This window comes from Myotis yumanensis, unplaced genomic scaffold (assembly GCF_028538775.1).
Source record: "Myotis yumanensis isolate MYYU_CA2020_CCGP unplaced genomic scaffold, mMyoYum1.0.hap1 SCAF_2, whole genome shotgun sequence".
NCBI classification, from domain to species: Eukaryota; Metazoa; Chordata; class Mammalia; order Chiroptera; family Vespertilionidae; genus Myotis; species Myotis yumanensis.
Genome location: NW_027223753.1, coordinates 7,242,536 through 7,264,614, shown reverse-complemented (window position 1 = coordinate 7,264,614; position 22,079 = coordinate 7,242,536). Strand labels below are relative to the sequence as shown.

Here is a 22,079-nt window from a genome sequence, read left to right as displayed (position 1 = left end):
AGAGTTTCAATTTAATCAGTGTAAATGAGACTAGCATGCCTATCCAAAACAGGTAAAGAACTTGACAGAGCGCACACCTGCCCCTTCCCCAGCCCCGCAAGAGTGTTTACATAGAGCCACTTACAATGAAGTCACCCACTAGCAGACGATCGAGAGTTTGACGGATTTCTGCCTTGGTCTGCATCTTCAGTTTGTCATACTGCCTTCGGGCAGCTTCAGCCACTCTCAACTCAAGTTCAGACTGATAACCAAAGCCTGCAAGAATGGAAAGACAGGAGAATCAGACCTTTCAAATGGCGTGGTGGACGAAAGCGCTGCAACATCTGTTCTCACCAAGAATTTCCACCAAAACTAAAAAACAGTCTATGACAACAGTTCCTTCCTCCAGCCTGGCCTGGCACTATACAGGTAACAGGTACGAGGCACAGATGAGTGAGGGACAACCCTGAGGAGAAAGGCAAGGAAGGTACATAAAGTGCTAGAATTTCTTGAATTATTATCTGAAAGAATCCAAACTATTTTATTTCAAAACCTTAAAAGCATGGCATCACATTGAAAGAGGAAATGGGCCCTAGCCAGTATGGCTCAATGGATAGAGCGTCGGCCTACAAACTGAAGGGTCCCAGGTTCAATTCCAGTTAAGGGCACATGCCCAGGTTTCGGGCTTGATCCACAGTAGGGGGTGTGCAGGAGGCAGCCAATCAATGGTTCTCTCTCATCATTGATGTAATTCTCTCTCTCTCCTTCTCCCTTCCTCTCCCTCTCCCTGCCTCTCTGAAATCAATAAAAATATATTTTTTTTAAAAAGAAAGAAGACATGGAATTTAGAGGGAAATGCCTTCTATATTCTATCAGTGAAGAAGCAATGAAGCCAAGACATTTATGGCTAGTATTTGCATGAAAAGAATTCAAAAGAGACCAAAAACTAAAACAGCTTCATTAATTATTATAACAGGGAGGGAGGCGATACATTTAGCCAAGTAATATTGTTTTATCAATTTCCCTTCAACAAAAGAACGTTTTCTGCACCTACTGCAGAAAACAAAGGAAGACATTAAGGCAGTGATGTGGGAGAGGGCAGTGATGAACTTTGCAGTATTTAATGCTGCACCCAGCACACAAAATAGACATTGATCCTGTCTGCCACCTAGAAGGAAACTCTTGGACATGCCTCCTAAATTCAAGTGATCTAAAATATCCTGGGTAGCCAAGGAAACTGCCATCCAAATGGAATGGGAAGTATTAAAAAATGTTTGCTAAATAGAGGCAAAGAAAAAGAAAATATTTAAGGATATTGATTTAAGGCCTTTTCTACCACTACCAGGCCACCTGAATGTGCAATAAGCCTTGTCCAGAGCGCCAGAAATGACAGGAAAGATGTCTTGAGAAAGGAACTTTAGAGCAAACAAACAAAAAAGTTAACCTGAGGTATGAACCTTTCCCTTGTAGAAAAAGTCAGCTACTTTTTTAATAGCCTGGGGATTATAGATGATGTTCAAGGGCCTGGTGCTAACATTCAGCCGCCTCTCGAAATGGCTGTGCACTGGGTTTCTTTCATACAGCATCTCAAACACTGGAGCATCTGGGTCCGCAGCTGGAGGAAAGAACCAGAGTGAGAAAACGGAACACGGCAAAATCAACCACCCGATTCTTGCCGAAACCGGTTTGGCTCAGTGGATAGAGCGTCGGCCTGCGGACTGAAGGGTCCCAGGTTCGATTCCGGTCAAGGGCATGTACCTGGGTTGCAGCTGATCGATGTTTCTCTCTCATCGATGTTTCTAACTCTCTCTATCTCTCTCCCTTCCTCTCTGTAAAAAAATCAATAAAAATATATTTAAAAAAAAAAAAATCAACCACCCGATTCTTAACAGACCCAGGAGGCATTCGGAAAAAAAGACATCTCCTAAATTATTTTCCAATTAGTTCACATTTACACACATTTTATGACCCTTAATAAGGATTGACCCTTAATTATGACAGGACTCCTCAAGAAAGTGGTTGCATTTGCTCCCATTATGAAAACCAAGAACCCTGAAGACCTGGGAGGCTGCCCCAGAGGGCACCGGGCTGACCCCAAGTCAAACAGGGGTCCACACAGCAAAGCACTGGCCACACAACAAGACACGCCCCCTCTCTTATGGGTAACCAAGACTACTGATCTGTAATCATCGTATTTTCCAGGATTAGTTTTAAGAACATATTACAAATTACCAGGGTAGTGTTCACTTCTGTCTGCAGATATTGTTTGGAGACCAAAAGACTGTGAAACTCTGCCAACTTCTTTTTCCTATTAACACACACAAAATGCATAAATGTCAGCGGGAGAGGGCACACATGCTTTGGCATCGCTCTCACTGAGCACAATCAAATCAAAACTCATCTGATATCAGATCACAGAGGACTTGCAGAACGATCCCTCTAGTCTGTGAAAACACGTATTTTCTTCTGCACTGACAATGCTACTTGGCATTCCGAGCATTTAATGAATGACTGCTCAATAAGGAATATTAACCGTGTACAGCTGTTCAAACTCTCACTCTGCACTCCCACTCTCTCCACAAGTCCACACACCCCCCAACAAAAAATATTATGGGCAGAGTAAGTGGCTAAATTTATTCAATTACTCTGATCATATCTTGGACAATTTGTTAAGATTGAAGATCTATAATTAATAAATAATATTCTATGTAAAAATTAGCATATATATAGAAATTGAGATGGTTTTTCTTGGAACTCTAGAAAGAGAATAGGTCCTATCAAGTGACTAATGGTCAGAATGCATACAAAGGTCTGTCAGACACAGAGAAAATTCAAACATTAACCCTGAAATGCAGAAAACAGCAGTGCTAATGGCATTTTCTTCCAAATCAGAGCAAACTATTCCATGTTCACCACAACACAGGAAAGGAAGAGGGCATTGCCATAAATCCCACCAACATTTGCTCTCTAATAAATGTTAAAAACTTATCTAGCCCTGGCCATGTGCTCAATAGTTAGAGCTTCAGCCCACACACCAAAGGATCTCGGGTTCAATTCCCAGTCAAGGGCACATACCTGGGTTGCAGGTTTGATGCCCAGCCCCAGTCAGGGTACATGTGGGAGCAGGCAATCAATGTCTCTCACATCGATGTATTTCTCTCCCTCTCTCTCCCTCTGCCCTCCTCCCTCCCTCTAAAAATCAATGGAAAAAATACCCTTGGGTGAGGATTAAAATAAATAAATAGATAAATAAATAAAAAATAAAAAACTTATCTAACTCCATATTGCCTTTAATTGGCCATCTGTCTCAAGATGATCAAATGTCAAAGTAAATCAAGTTAATATTAACTATTGCTTGCCTAAAACAGACCTGTATCACCATCACCCAGATGGACTCGCCACCCCACCACTGTACGTACTGGATTAGGGAAGACCAGAAGAGGAAACATCGTTCCTTCTGTGGCCAGGTCTCGAAGAAACAGGCCACCCAACCGGACTAGAAGCAAGGAAGAATTTCTTCGAGGAAGGGATTCTGCCAAAAGCTTTACATCTATAAAAAAATAAATATAAGAGTTGATACTACGCCATGACAGCCTAAAGTGTTTTATAAGCATTAGGTATAATATTTTACAGAGGACTATTAGATATCATGAACTATTTTGCCTTGAAATCGAAAAAAAACCCCTATCTGTTTCTCTATATGTCCATGTGTATAAATCCACCCATACAAATATATAAGGAATATCAGACACTTCATAGCAGAACGAATTTTAAACAGAGCATTTTACAATTAAATTCAAACAATCGGCTAGTCCATATTAAGTTTATGAAATCCTAATTCTCAAGATTATAAAGTCAAACAAACTGGCTTTTTTTGGGGGGGGGCGGTCATTTGCCTCTAAGCCAGTGGTTCTCAACCTTCCTAATGCCGCGACCCTTTAATACAGTTCCTCATGTGTTTGTAAAATTATTTTCGTTGCTACTTCATAACTGTAATTTTGCTACTGTTATGAATCGTAATGTAAATATCTGATATGCAGGATGTATTTTCATTGTTACAAATTGAACATAATTAAAGCATAGTGATTAATCACAAAAACGATATGTAATTATATATGTGCTTTTCGATGGTCTTAGACGACCCCTGTGAAAGGGTCGTTCGACCCCCAAAGGGGTCGAGACCCACACGTTGAGAACTGCTGCTCTAAGCTATACTAGAAACTTCAGGTAAGTGACTATTTTATGAAATGAAATATTTGTGAGTTGTAAAAACCAACCTCTGTATTTTTTTATACAACTATAATTCAAAGTCACAAGAAGAAGTCAAACACAGCTGATCTTCATCATTGGCCGATTCCGTATTTGCGAGTGTGCCTATTCACTGAAATGTATTTGTCGCCCCTAAATCAATGCTCGTGGTGCTTTCGAGGACATGGGCAGGACAGCAAAAAATGTGCGTTCCCAGCTGAGGCTGAACAAAGCACGCTCTGCCTTCTGGTTCCAGCTCTCCCACTGTACACTGTGCCCTTTTCACGGTCCATTAAGTGCCAGGTTTTTTTGCCTTTTCCTGCTTTTTGTTGATTTCACTGCTCACAATGGCCCCCACGCATAGTGCTGAAGTGCTGTCTAGTGTCCCTGAGCACAAAAGGCTGTGGTGTGTCTTCCAGAGAAAAATCTGTGTTAGATAAGCTTCACTCAGGCAGGCGTTACACTACTGCTGGCCGTGAGTTCAGCATTAATGAATCAACAGCATATATTAGATAAGGTGTCTTTAAACGCATCACACGTAAGACAAGGTTCTGTACTGATCGTTTAATGGGTGTTACAGCCAGAGGTTCCCAGGCACCTAATTGTGTGCTTCCCCCTGGGGACGATGATCGCAGCAACTTTCCAGAACATAACTACTCAAATAATGAGATTCGCGTGGACACGGGCACCCTGAGAGATGAGCACCAGCCAGGGGTTCTGGGGCAGTACCTGAAAACTCGAGCTGCATGAAAGCACTTTCCTGGGTCTGAGGAGTGCCTGGCTCCTGGTGCGACAGAGTCACGGTGCCCCGCTGCAACTGCAGGTTCAGCTTGGCGAAGACGTGGTCCCGCCTGGTGTACGTGTTCATGCAGGAGGCGTCCGAAGCGGGGTCGAAAAAGTCCTCGGTGCCTGCCCATGAGGAAGAAACGAGGCTAAGAAAACACATGGGAAAACTTCCGAAGCAAAACCAGGCACACTGGTCAGTCATGATGACGTTGTGTATCCATTGTCCCTTTCTTTGGGAAGAACTCCAGAGCTGTGGTGACTGTTTTATTCACTAATTTAAAATCACCCAATTGGGTGCCCGGCTAGCTCAGTCGGTAGAGCATGAGACTCTTAAAATCACCCAATTGCTTCATCAGGGCTCTTACAACTTATTCCCAACCAGGAGGACGTTCAGGTTCACAGGCAAGTACAGGAGAAAGCCGTGCTGCCCAACATAGTGAAACATTCTCCACCTGCACTGTCCAGGGCAGTGGGCACACCTGGCACGTGTGGCTAATGTGGCTAGTGTGACTGAGAAAGCCAATGTTTTATTTTATTTAATTTTAATTAATTAGAGTTTAAACGGTCATGTGTGGCTATGAAAGCCATACTGGGCAGTGTGGGTCTAAAGAGTGGCTCTGGACTGGGATTGGAGCGTCAGTTTAAAATTTCTGAACTTGCCCACATTTAGTTCTCTTACCATCCCTGTCGCTAAGATCTACTTGACAAGGTGCTAATATTCAAATTTAGTAGCAGAGTTGCAAATGAAGTGTCTCCCAAAACCGCCTCGCTCTGCCTCTATGAATATGAGACAAACAGTTTTACCAATCTCTACTTCTTTTTGTTTGCTTGAAAATATCATGGATTGTTTCAAAAGTAACAAATTATTATGAACCCAGCATCTCCCTTCACCTTCACCCTGAGGGCTAAGGGGAAGGAGCCCGCCTTACCCAGGATCTCTTCAGGAGTCCACTGCTCGTGCTGCTCTGCTGACAGCCCCTCGACTGGCTTCCCAGACCAGCCACCCCAGCCAGGAAACCAGGACTGAAGGTACTGCAGCATCCCACTGCCCGAACCGCTGCCTGGGTCTCCAGGACAGTCTCCTGGAGAATCAAACTGAGGCTCTCGCAGGCTCTGTGCCAATCAACAATGAGCAACATGAGGACCCACAGACAGAACCAGCTGTGGCTGCCCACCCCCAGCCCCCAAGCATAAGCACACACAAGGGGAAGCGCTCGGAGTGCTGAGTCCGAGCACGTCTCCTCACAGAGGGCTCCTTACCTCTGCCAGCTCCTCTTGCTTGTGAAATCGTTCGTGCACCAGCTCACGCAAAATCTTCAATTCCTCAAAGCTCTGTTCCTCTTCAATCCGACACATTTCCTCCTGTTGGGGTGAAAACAAAAACAAACAAACAGGTGTTATAGCTCCAGAGAACTGGACACCTCGCACACCACTCACTACAAGGACTGTGATGGAGCCTCTCCGGTCCCCAACATCTCCACTGAAGGCCAAGAAACAGTGACGACAAATAGCTGGGTCGATGGTTGCTATGCTTCCGGTTTAAACAGCTCTTCCACATAACCCCAACCGTACTTGGTCCCTGAGACCAACGGTAACTACAGAGGAAGGTGACTAGTTATTCTTCCTCCCACTTCAATGAGGAAACTCAGGACCACGTTTCTACAGCAAGTGTGCAGGCCTCTACCTCCTTTGTTTCACACGTGCATTTGCAAGGAAGTAGTCATTTAAATTTGTTTCATGCTAGTTAGGAAAAACCAAGAGCAGCCAGCTACATGCAAATATGCAAAAGACAGAATTCGCTATCCTAAACTGTTCTTATACCCCAACATTAGGAAAAGGAAATTATGTGTGTTTCACATAATTTACAACAAAAAAATGTCTGGCTGACCCCATCATTTCCAGAAGTTTCCCATGTCAGTAACCAGGCCTGATACTGGTGAAAAAGTGAGTGGGTCATGCCTCGGGGTGCCAGCGGGAGAGGCGAGAACGCCCAGGGATTCAGCACTGAGTGGTTACCACACCGTGGGATGCTCTTATGGGAGGAATGTCTGTGCCCCGCTCAGTTCAAATGCTGAAGCTTTAACCTCCAATGTGATGGGATTTGGAGATAGGACCTTGGGAAGTAATTAGGTTGGATGAGGTCGTGAGAGTGGGATTTCATGATGGGATTAGTGCCCTTCTAAGAGAAAGGGGACAGATTTCTCCCTCCACCAAGAAAAGGCCATGTGCACACACAGTAAGAAGGCAGCCAGGCGGAGGAATCTCACCAGAACCTGGCCAAGCTGGCACCTGGATCCTGAACTTCCCAGCCTCCAGACTGGGAGAAATAAATGGCTGGTTTTTTAAGTCCAAGCTATAGCATTTTGTTAGAGCAGCATGAGCGAAGACAGGTGCTAAAGGGAAAGTAAGATTCCTTTTTGCTTGGAAGGGTTTACTAAAGAAACAGTTAATTAAGAGATAACACCTGAGAAGAAATATTAGAAACAGTCTAAATCGCTTTGCAAAAATTGATGCTCACAAAACGGACACAAATCCAGGAGCAAAGCAATCAGCAGTCCCCACTCCCTCTCCTAGGAGAAGAGGAGAGGTACTAGAGCAGGCTGGGGTCCAGGCCAGCACTCCCGGCCTGGTGGTTCTAAGAGGCTCTAACCCTACAATTAGCAAGAAAAGCTGGCCTTCACCACCTACTTCATCCCCTCTGCCTAGCTTCTACCTCAAAACCTCAAGCAAATCAATTGGGCTTAGGGAAAGTTTAGGCCAAAGCCTACAGAGATGAGCTACAGACTCAGAGAAAAAAATCAATGACGAGGAATGGGCTTTGAAGAGATGCAGGTGACTAGCTGAAGAGTCTCTGTGAGCCCTGCACAGAGCGCAAGGAGGGGAGGGGCATGGGGAGTGGGCACGAAGGCGCGGCTGGACCACAGCCCCTTTCCCTCCTTCCAGCCCGTGGCCAGCTCTCCTCAAGCACCAGGTGTAGGATGCTTCTGGTCGAGGCAAGGCCGTGGCCTTCCAACAAGCTCTCACCCTAGTAAGACCCACTCTATCCCGTGAAATGAAATTCCGTAGCAAGGGACTTGATTCCTTCACAGATTCCATTTTCTTCAGCCTTTGAGAGAACAGCATTCTTACCCTCTGATGACAAGAAACACAAGGCAACGGCCCGCTCACCGTGTCGTCTGCAGACAGCAGGCCTCCTTTCAGTTTGCTGAAGTACTTGTCGGTGTAGGACACGGCGTCGCGGGCGCGGTGCAACAGGAAGTCCCAGGTGCAGCGCTTCCTCTGCTCTCTGATCTCGTGCAGGTTGGCATCCAGGGCAAAGTACCACCATTCTCGGCAGCTGAAATATTTCGTAACAATGTCATTACTTCTTACCTTGAAAGCAACTAAAATGCTGTCCACCCAGGGCAGCCCACAGAACACCACTCCTATTCTGAGACAACTTTTCTCTTGTCAGCCGTCATTTTTTGCCGCAAACTCATTTTAAAATATTGGGCTGAACTCAACATGGAGGGAAAGCAAATCTACATCATATAAGAATAACATTTCCCGCCGAAACCGGTTTGGCTCAGTGGATAGAGCATCAGCCTGCAGACTGAGAGGTCCCGGGTTGGATTCCGGTCAAGGGCATGTACCTGGGTTGCAGGCACATCCCCGGTGGGGGATGTACAGGAGGCAGCTGATCGATGTTTCTCTCTCATCGATGTTTCTAACTCTCTCTATCTCTCTCCCTTCCTCTCTGTGAAAAATCAATAAAATATATTTAAAAAAAAAAAGAATAACATTTCCCTCAATTGGTTTGAAGGACCCATATCAGTCCCCTCCACCGACAGTCAAGTGGTGACTGGAAGGTAAATGCCATCATAAGATAATTACCACGGATTTGACTACTGACGATTTTAAGTGGAATACTTCAGAAAAGATATGGGAATGCAGAGGATCTAAGAGAATTTTAATATACTGGATTGGCCCAGTTTATCACTGCAGCATGAACAGATTTCTTTCCGCTATAGAAGTTAGAAAGTGCACTATGTAAATGTCGACCAAACAACCCGGGAGAAAAGACATAGGGAAGCAGATTCAAAGAATCAGGTCCCATCCAAGCAACCCCAGTCTACCTGCTGAACAAGACCAAGAGGGCCTTCTCACTTCCCCTACGCCCAACCTAAGGCTAACACATCACCAAATCAACCGACAGTCAGAATATCAACAGTGATAAACAACAGAAATGGCATTTAAAGGCCAGAAAAATCGACTCTACTTTTACTAATATCTCTAGCCACGTGCAAAGAACAGTGAGGGATATTTCTGATCTATATACAAAAAAAAACAAAGTGTACTTCATATACAACAACTGGCGAGCCCTTACTTCCCAGAGATGGCCACTTTGGGTTTCCATTTTCGAAACTTCGCCTGCCTCTCCTTCCGTTCCAGCTCCTTGAGGAATCCCATGATTTGCCGGTATTGCAGCTTTTAATAGAGATTAAGAGATGCTAGGTTAGAACTGATTTGTTGCTTTTACCCAGTGAAGACAAGTATCTAACAAGAACAATTCATATTAGTCAATCCACCTAACTGAAAACCAGTGCAAACCGGAAGACCAAATTTCCGCTCCAAGTGGCACTTCTCCCGGGACTCTGACAATTAAGTATTGACATGACTGTGCTCTTGGGCTCTGCCCAGCACTTAAAAGCCAACTCAGAACCAACCTGAGATCAGCCTAATCCGACCGCACTACAGACAATGGATTCTACACCTACCACAACTGTGGGCACAACTTTCTGTGTCCTTTCTTTCCTACTGGGGTGCTGTGAAGTATTGCAGTCCTTCTACCAACATGCTCATTCACCCCAGCTCCGAGTCTGACGGTGAGAGCATAGACCGCTGGGGAAAGAGGGGTACCTGAGAGAGTTTCAAGGGGATGGTCTCCAGCTGGATGTCGCATTCAAAACGGGGAGTGTGCCGAGACCTCAGAGGCTCTTTGGAGCAGTTTCTCCTCAAAAGGGCAGATGCGCACACCGGCTCCAAGATGTAGTGATGATCGCGGCTCTCCATGCTCTTGCCCATGGCCTCCTGAGCGTCACAAGAACCTCTGTCAGTTTTCTAGTTTTGTAACCATTCTTACACAAATGGTATATGTCCTGTTTTGCCTTTGTTTTTTAAACATAATACTTAATACTGTGTCTTAGAGACTATTATATATGGTCTTGGCCCTTATTTTATAGTTGCATACTGCTGTACTGTATGGAAGCACAGTATTTATTTAATCAAACTAACAAAACCAAACCATTCCGTATGATAGCATCAAGCCAAAGATAATCTTGGGTGGGACAAAAAGCGAGTACTTTTTCTCTATTTCACTTAAATCAACTACAATTACTTTAGAAAAAGATTAAACAGATTATTTTGTAAGCCTTCACAAACAGTAATACTTTATATACAACTAGAGGCCTGGTGCACGAATTCGTGCACTGGTGGAGTCCGGCCGGCTCGCCCCCGATCAGAGCCGATCAGGCTGGGCTGGCAGGAAGAGACTCCGGAAGTTGGCCAGCCAACCCCACCCCCTGGTTGAACTCCTGGTCAAACTCCTGGTGGAGGGGACAATTTGCATATTAGCCTTTTATTATATAGGATGATTTATAATGATCTTGTAAGTCAGCGGTCACCAACCTTTCAAACCTCACGGACCACCAGAGGTCCACAGACCATCGGTTGGCGACCGCTGATCTAAGTAGTTCTTAACGGAATTCCACCAAAGGTGAAGTGTCAACATAAACATAAGAAAGCTCTTCTTTTAAGAATCCCATCTGGTGCTTTGTTCAATGAATAACTGAATGCCTAGTATATGGTGGCTAGAAGAATGGATAACCATATGTTTGATGCATACGGTGGATTATGCAGTAGTCAGAGCAATCAGCTAGAAGAATAAACAGCAACACTGATCCATCTTAAAAACATAGCCTTAAGTGAAAAAAAAACACACAAGGAAATCTAAAATGCAATGTAAATGTAAAACATACACAAAACACGACATATTGTTCAGTTATATACATAGCAAATACCTCAAGCAACACACTTGAGAGTGGGTGCCTATGGAGGGGGGATGGGAACAGGAATCAGAGACGCAGAGAACAAAAACCTACACGACAGTGACCCTGCACCCCTTCACTTCAGTGCAGTGTCGCAATAAAGCCCTCTGCCAGAACCATACCTGCAACTCCAGCTGAGGCAAATCCCCCAGTAAAGTGCAATCGACATCCCAATAGATGCTAAACTCTGCCACATCTAACTGCTTTTTCCGCATTAACTTCTGCACCTGAGGTAAGACAGGGAAGAAAACAAGATGACTCCATATTCATGACTTTATTCATTCATTCAACAAGCCATTTGTGAAGAATCACCCATCAGGCACCTTTGCAAGGTGCTGGGGATACAAAACTAGACTAAAGCATGGTTTTGCTCTCCCAGCGTTCAAGTGTAGCTAAGTGGGAATACAAACATGCCAACAATTTTAATTAAGCAGAGGAAAGCAGAGGGAGAGTATTTAAGAAGCCACGAGCAAACAAAGAGAAAACAGCACTGCATGACTCAGAGATGTGTAAGTTTCAGGCATAGAGCCGGTAAGAGGAAAGGACAAGGACGCATTGCAAAGAGTAGGGCCAACGATACAAAATGCCTGACAACCTCAGAGGACAGTGAGTTTGTGTGACTGGAGCACGGCTCATGTGCTGTGGGGGCAGTAATCACACATGTGTATGGACATATTTGGTATCGGAGTTAGTTAGGTGTTGAGATAAGTAGATTGGATGTTACTAGGTGTACTGGTTTGAATAGTTTCCTCCCCCAAAATATTCATGTCCTCCCAAAACCTGTGAATGGGACCTTATTTGGAAACAGGGTCTTTGCAGATGTAATCAAATTAAAATGAGGTCATATTGGATTAGGGTGGGCCCTATGGTGCCCTTAAAGAAGAAAAAAAAAAAAGACACAAAGGAGAAGGCCATGTGAAAAAAGAGGCAGAGATTGGAAAGATGCATCTGTAAGCCCAGAATGCCAAGGCTACCCCCTGAGGCAAAGAGAAAGGCATGGAACGTTTCTCCCTCAGAGCCTCCAAAGAATCCACTCTACCAACGCTTTGATTTTGGATTTCCACCCTCCAGAACAAGAGAATACATTTCTGTTGTTAGAAGCCACCTATTTGAGCTTATCTGTTATGGCTGCCCGGACACTGACACACTAGGAAAGGAAGTATACACCACACCAAGGACTCTGGAGCTCATACTTTACGTGACAGGGAGCCCCGAGGGTTCTGATGCAGGTATGCACCAGGACCGGGTATGTGTTTTAGAAACAAAACTCTGGCAACAGTGCAAAGTAGAGCTCCCCCTGGTGTGCCAGAGAAAAGGAGCCATGAGTCACATCAAGATAATGAGCAAGCCCTAGCCGGTTTGGCTCAGTGGATAGAGTGTCGGCCTGCGGACTGAAGAGTCCCAGGTTCAATTCCAGTCAAGGGCACGTGCCTGGGTTGTGAGCTCAATCCCCAGTAGGGGGCGTGCAGGAGGCAGCCAATCAATGATTCTCTCTCATCATTGATGTTTCTATCTCTCTCCCTTTCCCTTTCTCTCTGAAATCAATAAAAATATATTTTTTTTAAAAAAAAGATAATGAGCAAGTTTATAGGATCAAGTTACTTTTTAGAAATACTTGGTTACTCTGAGCTAACCACATCCTTTTGCCCGCGTGTCCCCTACAAATACTCCTTGTTTTCTGTGTGCCATGGCGTGGAAAAGGGTGGGAAGCGTTGGCACAGAATGAATCGAGAGCCTGGGATGGCAGCAAGGAGGTCACCGAACAGGATGCTTTATCAGCCCAGGCAGAAGGTGACAGGATCCTGAACTCAGACAGGTGCAGCGTGACTAAGAGAAGAGCTACCTTTGAGACACTGTGCAGGAAACATTGGCAGGACGCTGTGATCAAATGGACATGGACGCTGAGGAATGAGAAGTGGAAGGATGCGCACGGAGCTTCTAGAGATTAGGGGAGTGGGTAAGAACACATGATCTGGAGCAGGGATGGCAAACGTTTTCTGAAAAGGGCCAGAGAGTACACATGAAGGCTTTGTAGACCCTACAATCTCTGTTGTAACGACTCAACTCTGCCACTGTAGCACAAAAGCAGCCTTAGACACTACACACAAAGGGCACGGCAGTGATCCAATAAGCCTTTTTTACAAAACGGGTGGGGGGCCAATCTGCCAACCCCAGATGCAGAGCTGATCCGCCCTCCCGTCAGCGCTCTGCACCTCAGCACCCTCAGCCACACCAGGAGGACAACAGTGGTGGTGAAAAGCACAGAGAATTCAATGAGCAATCGTGCAAAGCACAAAGAACAGTGTCTCGCACATAAAAGCGTTCGTAAGATGCTGGTTTTCATTTGCTTGTTTGGACCTTCAGTAACATGTTAGAAAATAAAGGGGAAAAGTTGGTTTCAGGGGAGCAAATTGGACAGACGGGACATAATGGGATCGTTTTGGTTATAAGCCTAAATGCCCTAGCGGTGTCTGTATCCACAGGTAGATGGATATGAATACAATGGTCAGTCCGGAGGGGGAGAATGGAGTGCAAGTGGAAGCCATCAGCAAATACTCCCAGGTGGCCACTGAAACTATGAAACAGATGAGTTTACCTGGGAGGGCACATGGTATGAGAAGAAAACCAAAGATGAAAGCCTCTCCACACCTTGATTTCTTTGTGGAGAAAATGAAAGGGGCTGCACCAACATTTAAAGGATGAGTGACAGAACAAAAGGTCAGAGAAACTTAACTGTTTCCCTATTCCAGAAAATTAGATGTATTACATACAGGCCAGAGACATACATGCAGGGAAAGACCCTGGTGGAAAAGAATGCAATCTCAACCACATGAGGCAAGATGACAAGAGCAGAGCCCCAGACTCCCCACAACTACTGCTTTCTTCCTGGCTCAGTCATATTTCATACTCACAGGCTCATTCACCGCATTTTGCATGGACACATTCTTAATGCAGATGCCAAAGGCAAAAGGGTGGGAAGGATTGGTAATACCGTCTTCGAAGCGTAAGTGAACATCTTGAATTTTTAACTGCAAAGGGGAGAAAAAATAAAAGCACGTTTAGGCCACTGCTATGGGTGGAAGACTAGAGGTAGGAGTCACACTGCCCTGAGCCACATTACGTAAATCGCAGCTGGCATTTTATACACACATCACAGAGCCAATGCTCCTCAAGCCCCTCAGCGTTACAGTCACAAACTGGACACACACAGAAGAGAGCTACAATACTTTCATTAAGTCAACTCAGAAGACACCATAGAGACACATTAGAAGAAATACCGCTGTATCCAGGTACCTGGCCCTCCCTCTATGATAGAGTTGCCTGTGTCCCCACACCTAGATACAGGAAATCAGCAGGACATATACACTTTGTACCTATTTATTTCTTTACTTCCCTCTGCCCCAGAAGACAAGCTAGTGAAAAGGCATGCTGCTTCAATGAATTAAAAAATAATAGAAAGTGAAAACACAACCCACAAAATGGGAGAAAATATTTACAAATCATATGTCTCATAATGGACTAGAATTAAATATTAAAAATACACTTACAACTTAATAATTAAAAAAACAATAAACCAAGTTCTAAATGGGCAAAGAATTTGGATAGACATTTCTCCAAACAGGACTTATAAATGACCAATAAGCATATGAAACAATACTCAGCAACATTAGCCAAGGAAATGCAAATCAAAACCACAGTGAGCCCAGCCAGCGGCTCAGTGGTTGAACATTAACCTATGAACCAGGAGATCACAGTTCAATTCCCAGTCAGGGATCATGCCTGGATTTTGGGCTCAACCCCCAATGTGGGCGTGCAGGAGGCAGCCGATCAATGATTCTCTCTCATCACTGATGTTTCTACCTCTCTCCTCCTCTCCTTTCCTGAGGTCAATAAAAATATATATTTAAAAAAATACACGGTGAGATACCACTTCATATCCACTAGCGTAGCTATAATCAAAAGAGACAATAACAAGTGCAGATGAGGATGAGGAAAAATTGAAGCGCTCATACATTATTGGTACAATTGTAAAACAGTGCGGCCACTTTGGAAAACCGTTTGCTAGTTCCCCGCAAAAATTAAACATATAGTTACCATATGACTCAACAACTCCACTCCTAGGTATATAATACTCAGAACTGAAAACACACGTTCACACAAAACCCTATACCCGAATGTTCACAGCATCACTATTCACAGTAGCCAAAAAGTGGAAACGCCCAATGTCCATCACCCAATGATGGATAAACAAAGTGTGGTACATCCTGAGAACTGCAAAGACTCTCGCAGGAACATTCTGTTCAAGCTCCTGCCCTAAGAACTTGACCCAATTTTGATGTGGCTTCCTGCAGCCTAAAGCTTGTCCCTGGGACAATCCAGCCCCTCTCTGAGTTCCTCTCTGGAAAGGCTCAGGGCTGTTTGTTTGTTCTAGCCAACACCTGACAATCAGCTCTGACCTCCCTTTCTTAGAACATTTATAATTGCTCTAAGGGCTTAAAATTGTGAATCCTTTCTCCATCCCTTTGAAGTGTGTGTGTGTGTGTGTGTGTGTGTGTAATCTCCTACAACTCAAGGACCTGAAAGCCATTCCTTTGAAATGTGATCATCATGCTTAGTAGTTGGCATCGATCCATGAACCAAGAGGTGGCTTCAGGTCAGAGCACATGCCTGGGTTGTGGGCTCAATCCCCAGTAGGAGGCGTGCAGGAGGCAGCCAATCAATGATTCTCTCTCATCATTGATGTTTCTATCTCTCTCTTCCTCTTCCTTCCTCTCTGAAATCAATAAAAATGTATTTTTTAAAAATAATAAAATAAAAATAATGATGAATTTTCAAAAATCAATGACAACTTAAAAAAAAAAGAAAGAACTTTCTGAAACAGAATTCAAAGCAGTCACCTCAAATGTAACAACCTTTTCATGAAAGTTATGAAACCAACAACCTCAGACTATTTGGGGGGAAAGTGATACACCTGTGTTACCCGGGCATTGCAAGAAAATCCTGGAGGTACTAAGTACGGGCTGACGAAAAGGGCCTCTGATCTAGTTTTTTGAGGACAAAACAAATTTGTAATTAAAGTGGAAAAGGTGGCCAATAGCCCTAACACTGATACTCATCAAACTGCCACCAGATCCATCCGTGAGAGATTAAATATCTTAGTGAGCTGTTCACAATTCACTATCTAATCAACCAGAAACGGTGCATCCGACCTCTCTCATTTTACAGATGAAGAAACTGAGATCAGAGAGCTTATGTGATTTACCCTGAAACAAAAGCCATGAAAGCTTACTATTAGGTGATGTGGCTAAATCCTTCAGCAAGTGGGACTCCAACATTCAAAAAGAAAGTGAAGTGAAATGTTAAGAGAAACGAAAACTCCTACTCACACTAAGCGAAGCAAGAAAAGCCTGTGCCCAAAGCCTAGCCGTGGGACTTGCTTTTCAGGTTCTCCCCGGGCACCGCCTAGAGAAGGGCACACCTGAACAGTCAGTCCTGTCTACGGAATACACCCTGTATCAGCGAGGCCCCTGAGAAACAGACAGCTCAGAAGTAAACACGTGTAAGCCTGAGAAATAAATCCCTCTCCTGTTTCTGCTTTATAAAAGTCAGTAGGACTTACTTCAATATTCTCCACAATTCTCGTAACTACGGAGGCAGTGACGGAATACCAATAGGATTCCCCTTTCTGCTGGCGTTCATTCTACAAAGAAAAGAGCCGGTGTTAGCCAGAGCTAGTGCTTTGCTCACGTCACGAGTCTCACCACGATGCTCTTCCGGATCAAAGGATTTCTGCCTTGCCTTCCATTTTTCCTCCAGGGCTTGAAGAAGAGCTCTCTTGCGTTCCCTTTCCAACAGTTTCTCCTTTTCATCATTGAAATTTTGTATTTTTTCAGGGGCTCCAATTAAGTGAAGGCTGGAGATGGAGATCACCCAAGGGTCCACATGGGGGCGATAAAAGGGAATCTGAAGGGTTACTTTCCCAATTAAACCTAGGAAAAAGAAAACCTTGTTAAATGTCTTTACATATTTTTAATTCCTTCTATTTTTCTGTATTCTTCTTGTTTTCTTAGGGGAGCATTATTATTTTTACCTTTTTGAATTTAAGAAAAGAGGCAACAGGTCCTCGTACTTGGGAAGCAAGCGATAGTAAGCTGAGATGGGTAATAATTAGGCACAATAAACTGGAAGCTGGGGAAAGTTCAGTGTGACTTGACCATAGCAAATGCAAGAGCTCTCTCCTGGAAACTAGCTGTCCCCCACCTGGACTACATCTTAAATTTCTCTGGGGTGTCTTTCTTCCCATGGAACCTGCACAAGCCCATGGGCATGAACCTCATTTCCTGCTCATTATTAATTTGCTGGCTGATAAGTACTTATTGGGCATTATCAGATTTACAGTATGCCCAATCTTGTACATACCCCCTGACATATCGGAGATGCTGCAGTGGCCTCTATCGAGGAAGAATTGATTCTTTATGAGAACTTGGCCTGATGGGAGAACTAAAAGAGCCTGGGAGAATTGTGATACTTATTTCCCAAGTTCTACCATTTCCAGTCAAGCCTGCTAGAACTCAAGACTTCTTTAAATTCAATTAATTAGAGGCAAGTCACCACTGAGGAATACTGCATAAGAACATCTGACCTGTCCTCACGGATCTCTCAAAGATCCACCTCTGAAAGCCCAACCTCTGAAAGCAGCACAGTTGTCAGGGGGCGATCATCCTATATAATAAAAGGCTAATATGCGAATCGACCTAACATCAAAACGACTAGTCGCTATGATGCGCACTGACCACCAGGGGGCAGGCGCTCAACGCAGAAGCTGCCTCCTGGTGGTCAGTGTGCCAGAAGTCAGGCTCACAGCTGGCAAGCGTAGCAGCAGTGGCAGGAGCCCCTCCCGCCTCCATGGCTGCGCTAAGGATGTCTGACTGATGGCTTAGCCCCGCTGGGGGCCCCCCTACCCCCCTCACCAAGTGCATGAATTTCGTGCACTGGGCCTCTAATTACCCTGTAAGATCTAAAATTCAAGTGGGATTGATCAGTTATACAGGGGTGGGCAAAAGTAGGTTAATAATAAGCAATAACCCAAGAATAAACTATTTCACATACTCACAACCGTAAACCTATCTGTGCCCACCCTTGTATTTAACAATAGCATTTTTAAAGATGACACCAAGTGATCAACTGTGTAATCCAGTACCAAATTCAGATATCTACAATAATGAAAAAAAAACACATTTTAATTTGGATTTTATCTAAAACAATGTTTCTTATATTTAATAAACATACCACTTTTAACAGCAAAGAATTTTAACAATAATTAGTGCACAGTTGCAATTATAACCAAAATTAATTGGGGAGAGAATATGTAATATTCTAATAACTATATGACTAAAATATAAATGATGTTAGGTTTTAATTTTTGCAGAACAAGCATAAAAATAATCATTTTTGCAAAAATATCAGAAAACATCAACCTTTCCCAAGAGCTTTCAATAACTCAGAAGTGTCATCATTCTTGAAAGTTTTCCTTCAGATTCTAATGAGTCAGTGCCTCTGCTTCTGACTGGCAGATCACCCATCACTTGAATTGATTTCAAGAAAGCCTAAATCTTTTGCAAGGTTTTTTATTTCCATTGTACTTGCATTTTATTGTAATACTAGAGGCCCAATGCACAAAAATTTGTGCAAGACTAGGCCTTCCTTCCCCTAGCTGCCGGCACCGGCTTCCCTCTGGCACCTAGGACCCAGGCTTCCCTCTGGCTGCCGGTGACACCCAGGACCCGGGCTGGCTTCCCTCCTGCCCCAGCTTCATCAGGAAGGATGTCCAAAAGGACATCCTGTCTAATTAGCATATTACCCTTTTATTATTATAGATAAGTACTCCAAAATAAAGGAAAGACTGACTGATATCAACAGGCTACTGTTGAATGATGAGGGGTGTCTAAATAGAGACCAATTTTATAATTGATCATTCAATGGAGAATATTTTATTCCAGAACAATTCTTGCTTCCTCACCAAACCTCACAACTGCAGAACTCCTATATAGTTGCAAACATTTATTGAGTGTGTCGGGCATCGTCCTGAGTAATTTTAATGTATTAACTCAGGTATTCTCCTTTGATGTAGGTACTATTATCATCCCATCTTAAGGATGAGGAGGCACATACAGAGTTGTAGGAAACTTACCCAAGGTCACAGAGCCAGAAAATGGCAGATTTAGAATAAACCCAGGCATACTGTTCCAGAGCCCACTTTTATGCAATAGAGTAAACTCTCTCAGTAACATTTACAATGAATTATCTGAAAATAAAATCCCCTGTACCTAGAACAGAAGGTCTCATACTCCAGTAAACATAAGAATCACCAGAAATATTTATTAAAAATGCAAGTTGAGCCCTAGCTGGTGTTGCTCAGTGGAGTCAGCCTGCGGACTGAAGGTTCAATTGCAGTCAAGGGTACATACCCAGGTTGTGGGTTCAATCTCCAGTGGGGGATACGCAGAAGGCAGCCAATCAATGATTCTCTCTCATCATTGATGTTTCAATCTCTCTCTCTCTCCCTCTCCCTTCCTCTCTAAAAAATCAATAAATATATATATATTTTAAATACAAGTTGAATGACACATCCTTGGAGATTCTAATTCAGTAGGTCAGAGGCCACGTGACCTCCTCCACCATTTCCACCCCAAGGTCATCCTGATACTAGTGGCCTAGAGACCACATTTTAAGATGGATCTAAACTCTGTACTTCCTACCCTGCCTCTTCCTGGTCACAGAGAGCCCAAGTCAAGGACTCTCAATTTCAGGTCCCACACAATGAACACTCAGCACTGCCTTCCTCTCCTTAGCTCCACGTACCAGCTTTGACTTCAAATGGTAACTCCAGTTCTTTCAAGGCATCTTTCTTTAATGGCAAGTTTTCTAATTCGACTGCACCTAAAAAATAAAAACAACATCATGTGGTTGCCAGACGAGAGGGGGCTTGGGAGACTGGGTAAAAAGGGTGAAGAGATTAAGAACTCTATATTGGCAGTTACTTTACGGGGATGTAAAGTGAAGCATAGGGAATATTGTCAATATCAGGGGATCACTTTGTAAAGTATATGATTGGCTAGCCACTATGCTGTACACCTGAAACTAATACAAAATAATGTGGAATGTCAACTGTAATTGAAAAATAAAAATAATTACATAAATAAAATAATATCATGAAATGTTCATCCAACAAATGCGGCAGATGCCTACTCTGTGCAAATCACTGAAGGTTAAAGGGAAAGTTTTACAACCAGACCAGAGCGACAAAAAGCCAACGGAGGCGCCACCACCAGCCTATGTGCTTCATCTATACTAATTTCCTGGCTCCCACTCTGACATGTAAATAACAGCTGAAGTTTACAGTAGATGAAGTAATGAGACAGATAGTAAATATTTCAGGGTTTATGGTGTCTGTTGTATAGTCTCCTTTTGTTTTTTGGGGTTTTTTTTTCACAGGCCTTTAAAAATGTAGAAGCCATTTTCAGCTCATAGGTGGGAATCTGGCCAGTTGGCCAGTTTGCAAGCCCCTAGTCCAGGGTAATGTTCACTAGAGGACCATTAACATCCGAATCTCCTGGGATGAAATGCAGGCTCCTGGGCCCCCTGCCAGGCATCTCTGGGATTGAAACACAGAAATGTGCAAATTTTAACAAGCTCTCCTTACCAACACACACACCCCAAAAACGGGTGTACTGCACACAACATTTGGGAGCCTGGGAGAGTTAACGAAGTTGGTCATGAGAAGGAATTAGACTCTCTCTTCTGGAGGGACCAGCTCCGCAGGTTCTCCTCTGCACTTCCACTTGCAGGTGTAAATAACCAAGCAGAAGGCAAAGGAACAAACAGTACCCCCACTGAAGACCTTTCAGACCCAGCTTTGACAATGACTTAAACCCCAAAGTACAAGATGCCTCCAAGGAATAGTCTAGATCTCTCACCCCACCCCCCACCCCCGACTATGGAAGTCATTCATTCACATATATATATATACACCAATCCCTGTCCTTACTAGACACTATACTAACCACTGGGGTTACAAAAAGAGAAGGCAGGATTCTCATCCCCAAAGAGCTCGGAAGACAGCATTCATTTTACAAAACTGTTTGCACCACACAAGGCAATTTCTGAGTCACGGAAATCTGTCTGAGATGCATTATTTTCAAGAACAAGCAGTACAGACAGCAGCTACCCAGCAACCCTTAACTGGTAAGGGAACCCAGGAAAAAAGGCAAGCAAGGCTTTTCCTCCAAAGACCACTAATGCAAGAAACTTGATTACTTTTCCCTGATTGTTCAAGACCAGTGCATAATTGGCTTCTAAGTATTCAAATCTAGCAATTTGGCAGATTCTGAGCAAATGTAGCCAATTTATTGCTCAGACTTTTGCGGGAACAGCTGTCCATATGGGGGATCCACATATCTTAAGACTAACCAAAAGGAGAAGTTAATGACCCCAGAGAGCCCGGACAAACATTTGGGGAGAAAATAATCTTAAGGGGAAAAAATATCATGAAACATATTCCTTATCAGTTGAAAGTGACTGAAAGGGAGGAAAGTATGTAGTCTCTTCTTTTGAAGAAGCAACATCTGCCCTATTTTTCAGTACCCAGACGAGGCTGACGGCCCTACGTTTGCTTGGCTGCTGTATAGCCTGGAGAAGTGGAACGAATTGTAGGCAATCCACACCATGAAAAATTAAAGAAGCTGCAGCCCAGAGAATGAAGGAGGTGACCTGGAAAGGAGCGGAAACAGAAGAAAGGATGAGAAGAACTGAGGGCCCAGGCAAAACCGCAGCAGCCACGCGTGGTTCAAGTCCAAAGGCCTCCTACTGCCCCACCCACTCACACAGGTACCCACCACTGACCCTGCTGGAAGAGGTCCCTCCAAGAGGCCAGGCCCGAAAGCACCCAGTGTAGGCAAGCACTTTATAAATGATAATGAT

The 22,079-nt window shown here is 43.9% G+C and overlaps 1 protein-coding gene across 3 annotated transcripts in view; it reads right to left on the bottom strand.

Annotated features, from left to right (window-relative positions):
- VPS13D (vacuolar protein sorting 13 homolog D) overlaps positions 1-22,079 on the bottom strand; it is a 222,375-nt gene that overhangs the window by 192,948 nt on the left and 7,348 nt on the right. For all 3 annotated transcript variants that reach the window (XM_070404108.1, XM_070404109.1, XM_070404110.1), the window contains exons 3-17: positions 19,962-20,039; positions 16,899-17,089; positions 16,720-16,800; positions 14,012-14,128; positions 11,222-11,326; positions 9,913-10,083; positions 9,380-9,480; positions 8,182-8,350; positions 6,274-6,375; positions 5,943-6,126; positions 4,957-5,136; positions 3,399-3,529; positions 2,212-2,287; positions 1,424-1,594; positions 125-255 (exon numbers count right to left, since the gene is read on the bottom strand). In XM_070404108.1, the coding sequence (XP_070260209.1) occupies positions 125-255; positions 1,424-1,594; positions 2,212-2,287; positions 3,399-3,529; positions 4,957-5,136; positions 5,943-6,126; positions 6,274-6,375; positions 8,182-8,350; positions 9,380-9,480; positions 9,913-10,083; positions 11,222-11,326; positions 14,012-14,128; positions 16,720-16,800; positions 16,899-17,089; positions 19,962-20,039 (1,988 nt within the window). The remainder of the gene's footprint in view (positions 1-124; positions 256-1,423; positions 1,595-2,211; positions 2,288-3,398; positions 3,530-4,956; positions 5,137-5,942; positions 6,127-6,273; positions 6,376-8,181; positions 8,351-9,379; positions 9,481-9,912; positions 10,084-11,221; positions 11,327-14,011; positions 14,129-16,719; positions 16,801-16,898; positions 17,090-19,961; positions 20,040-22,079) is intronic.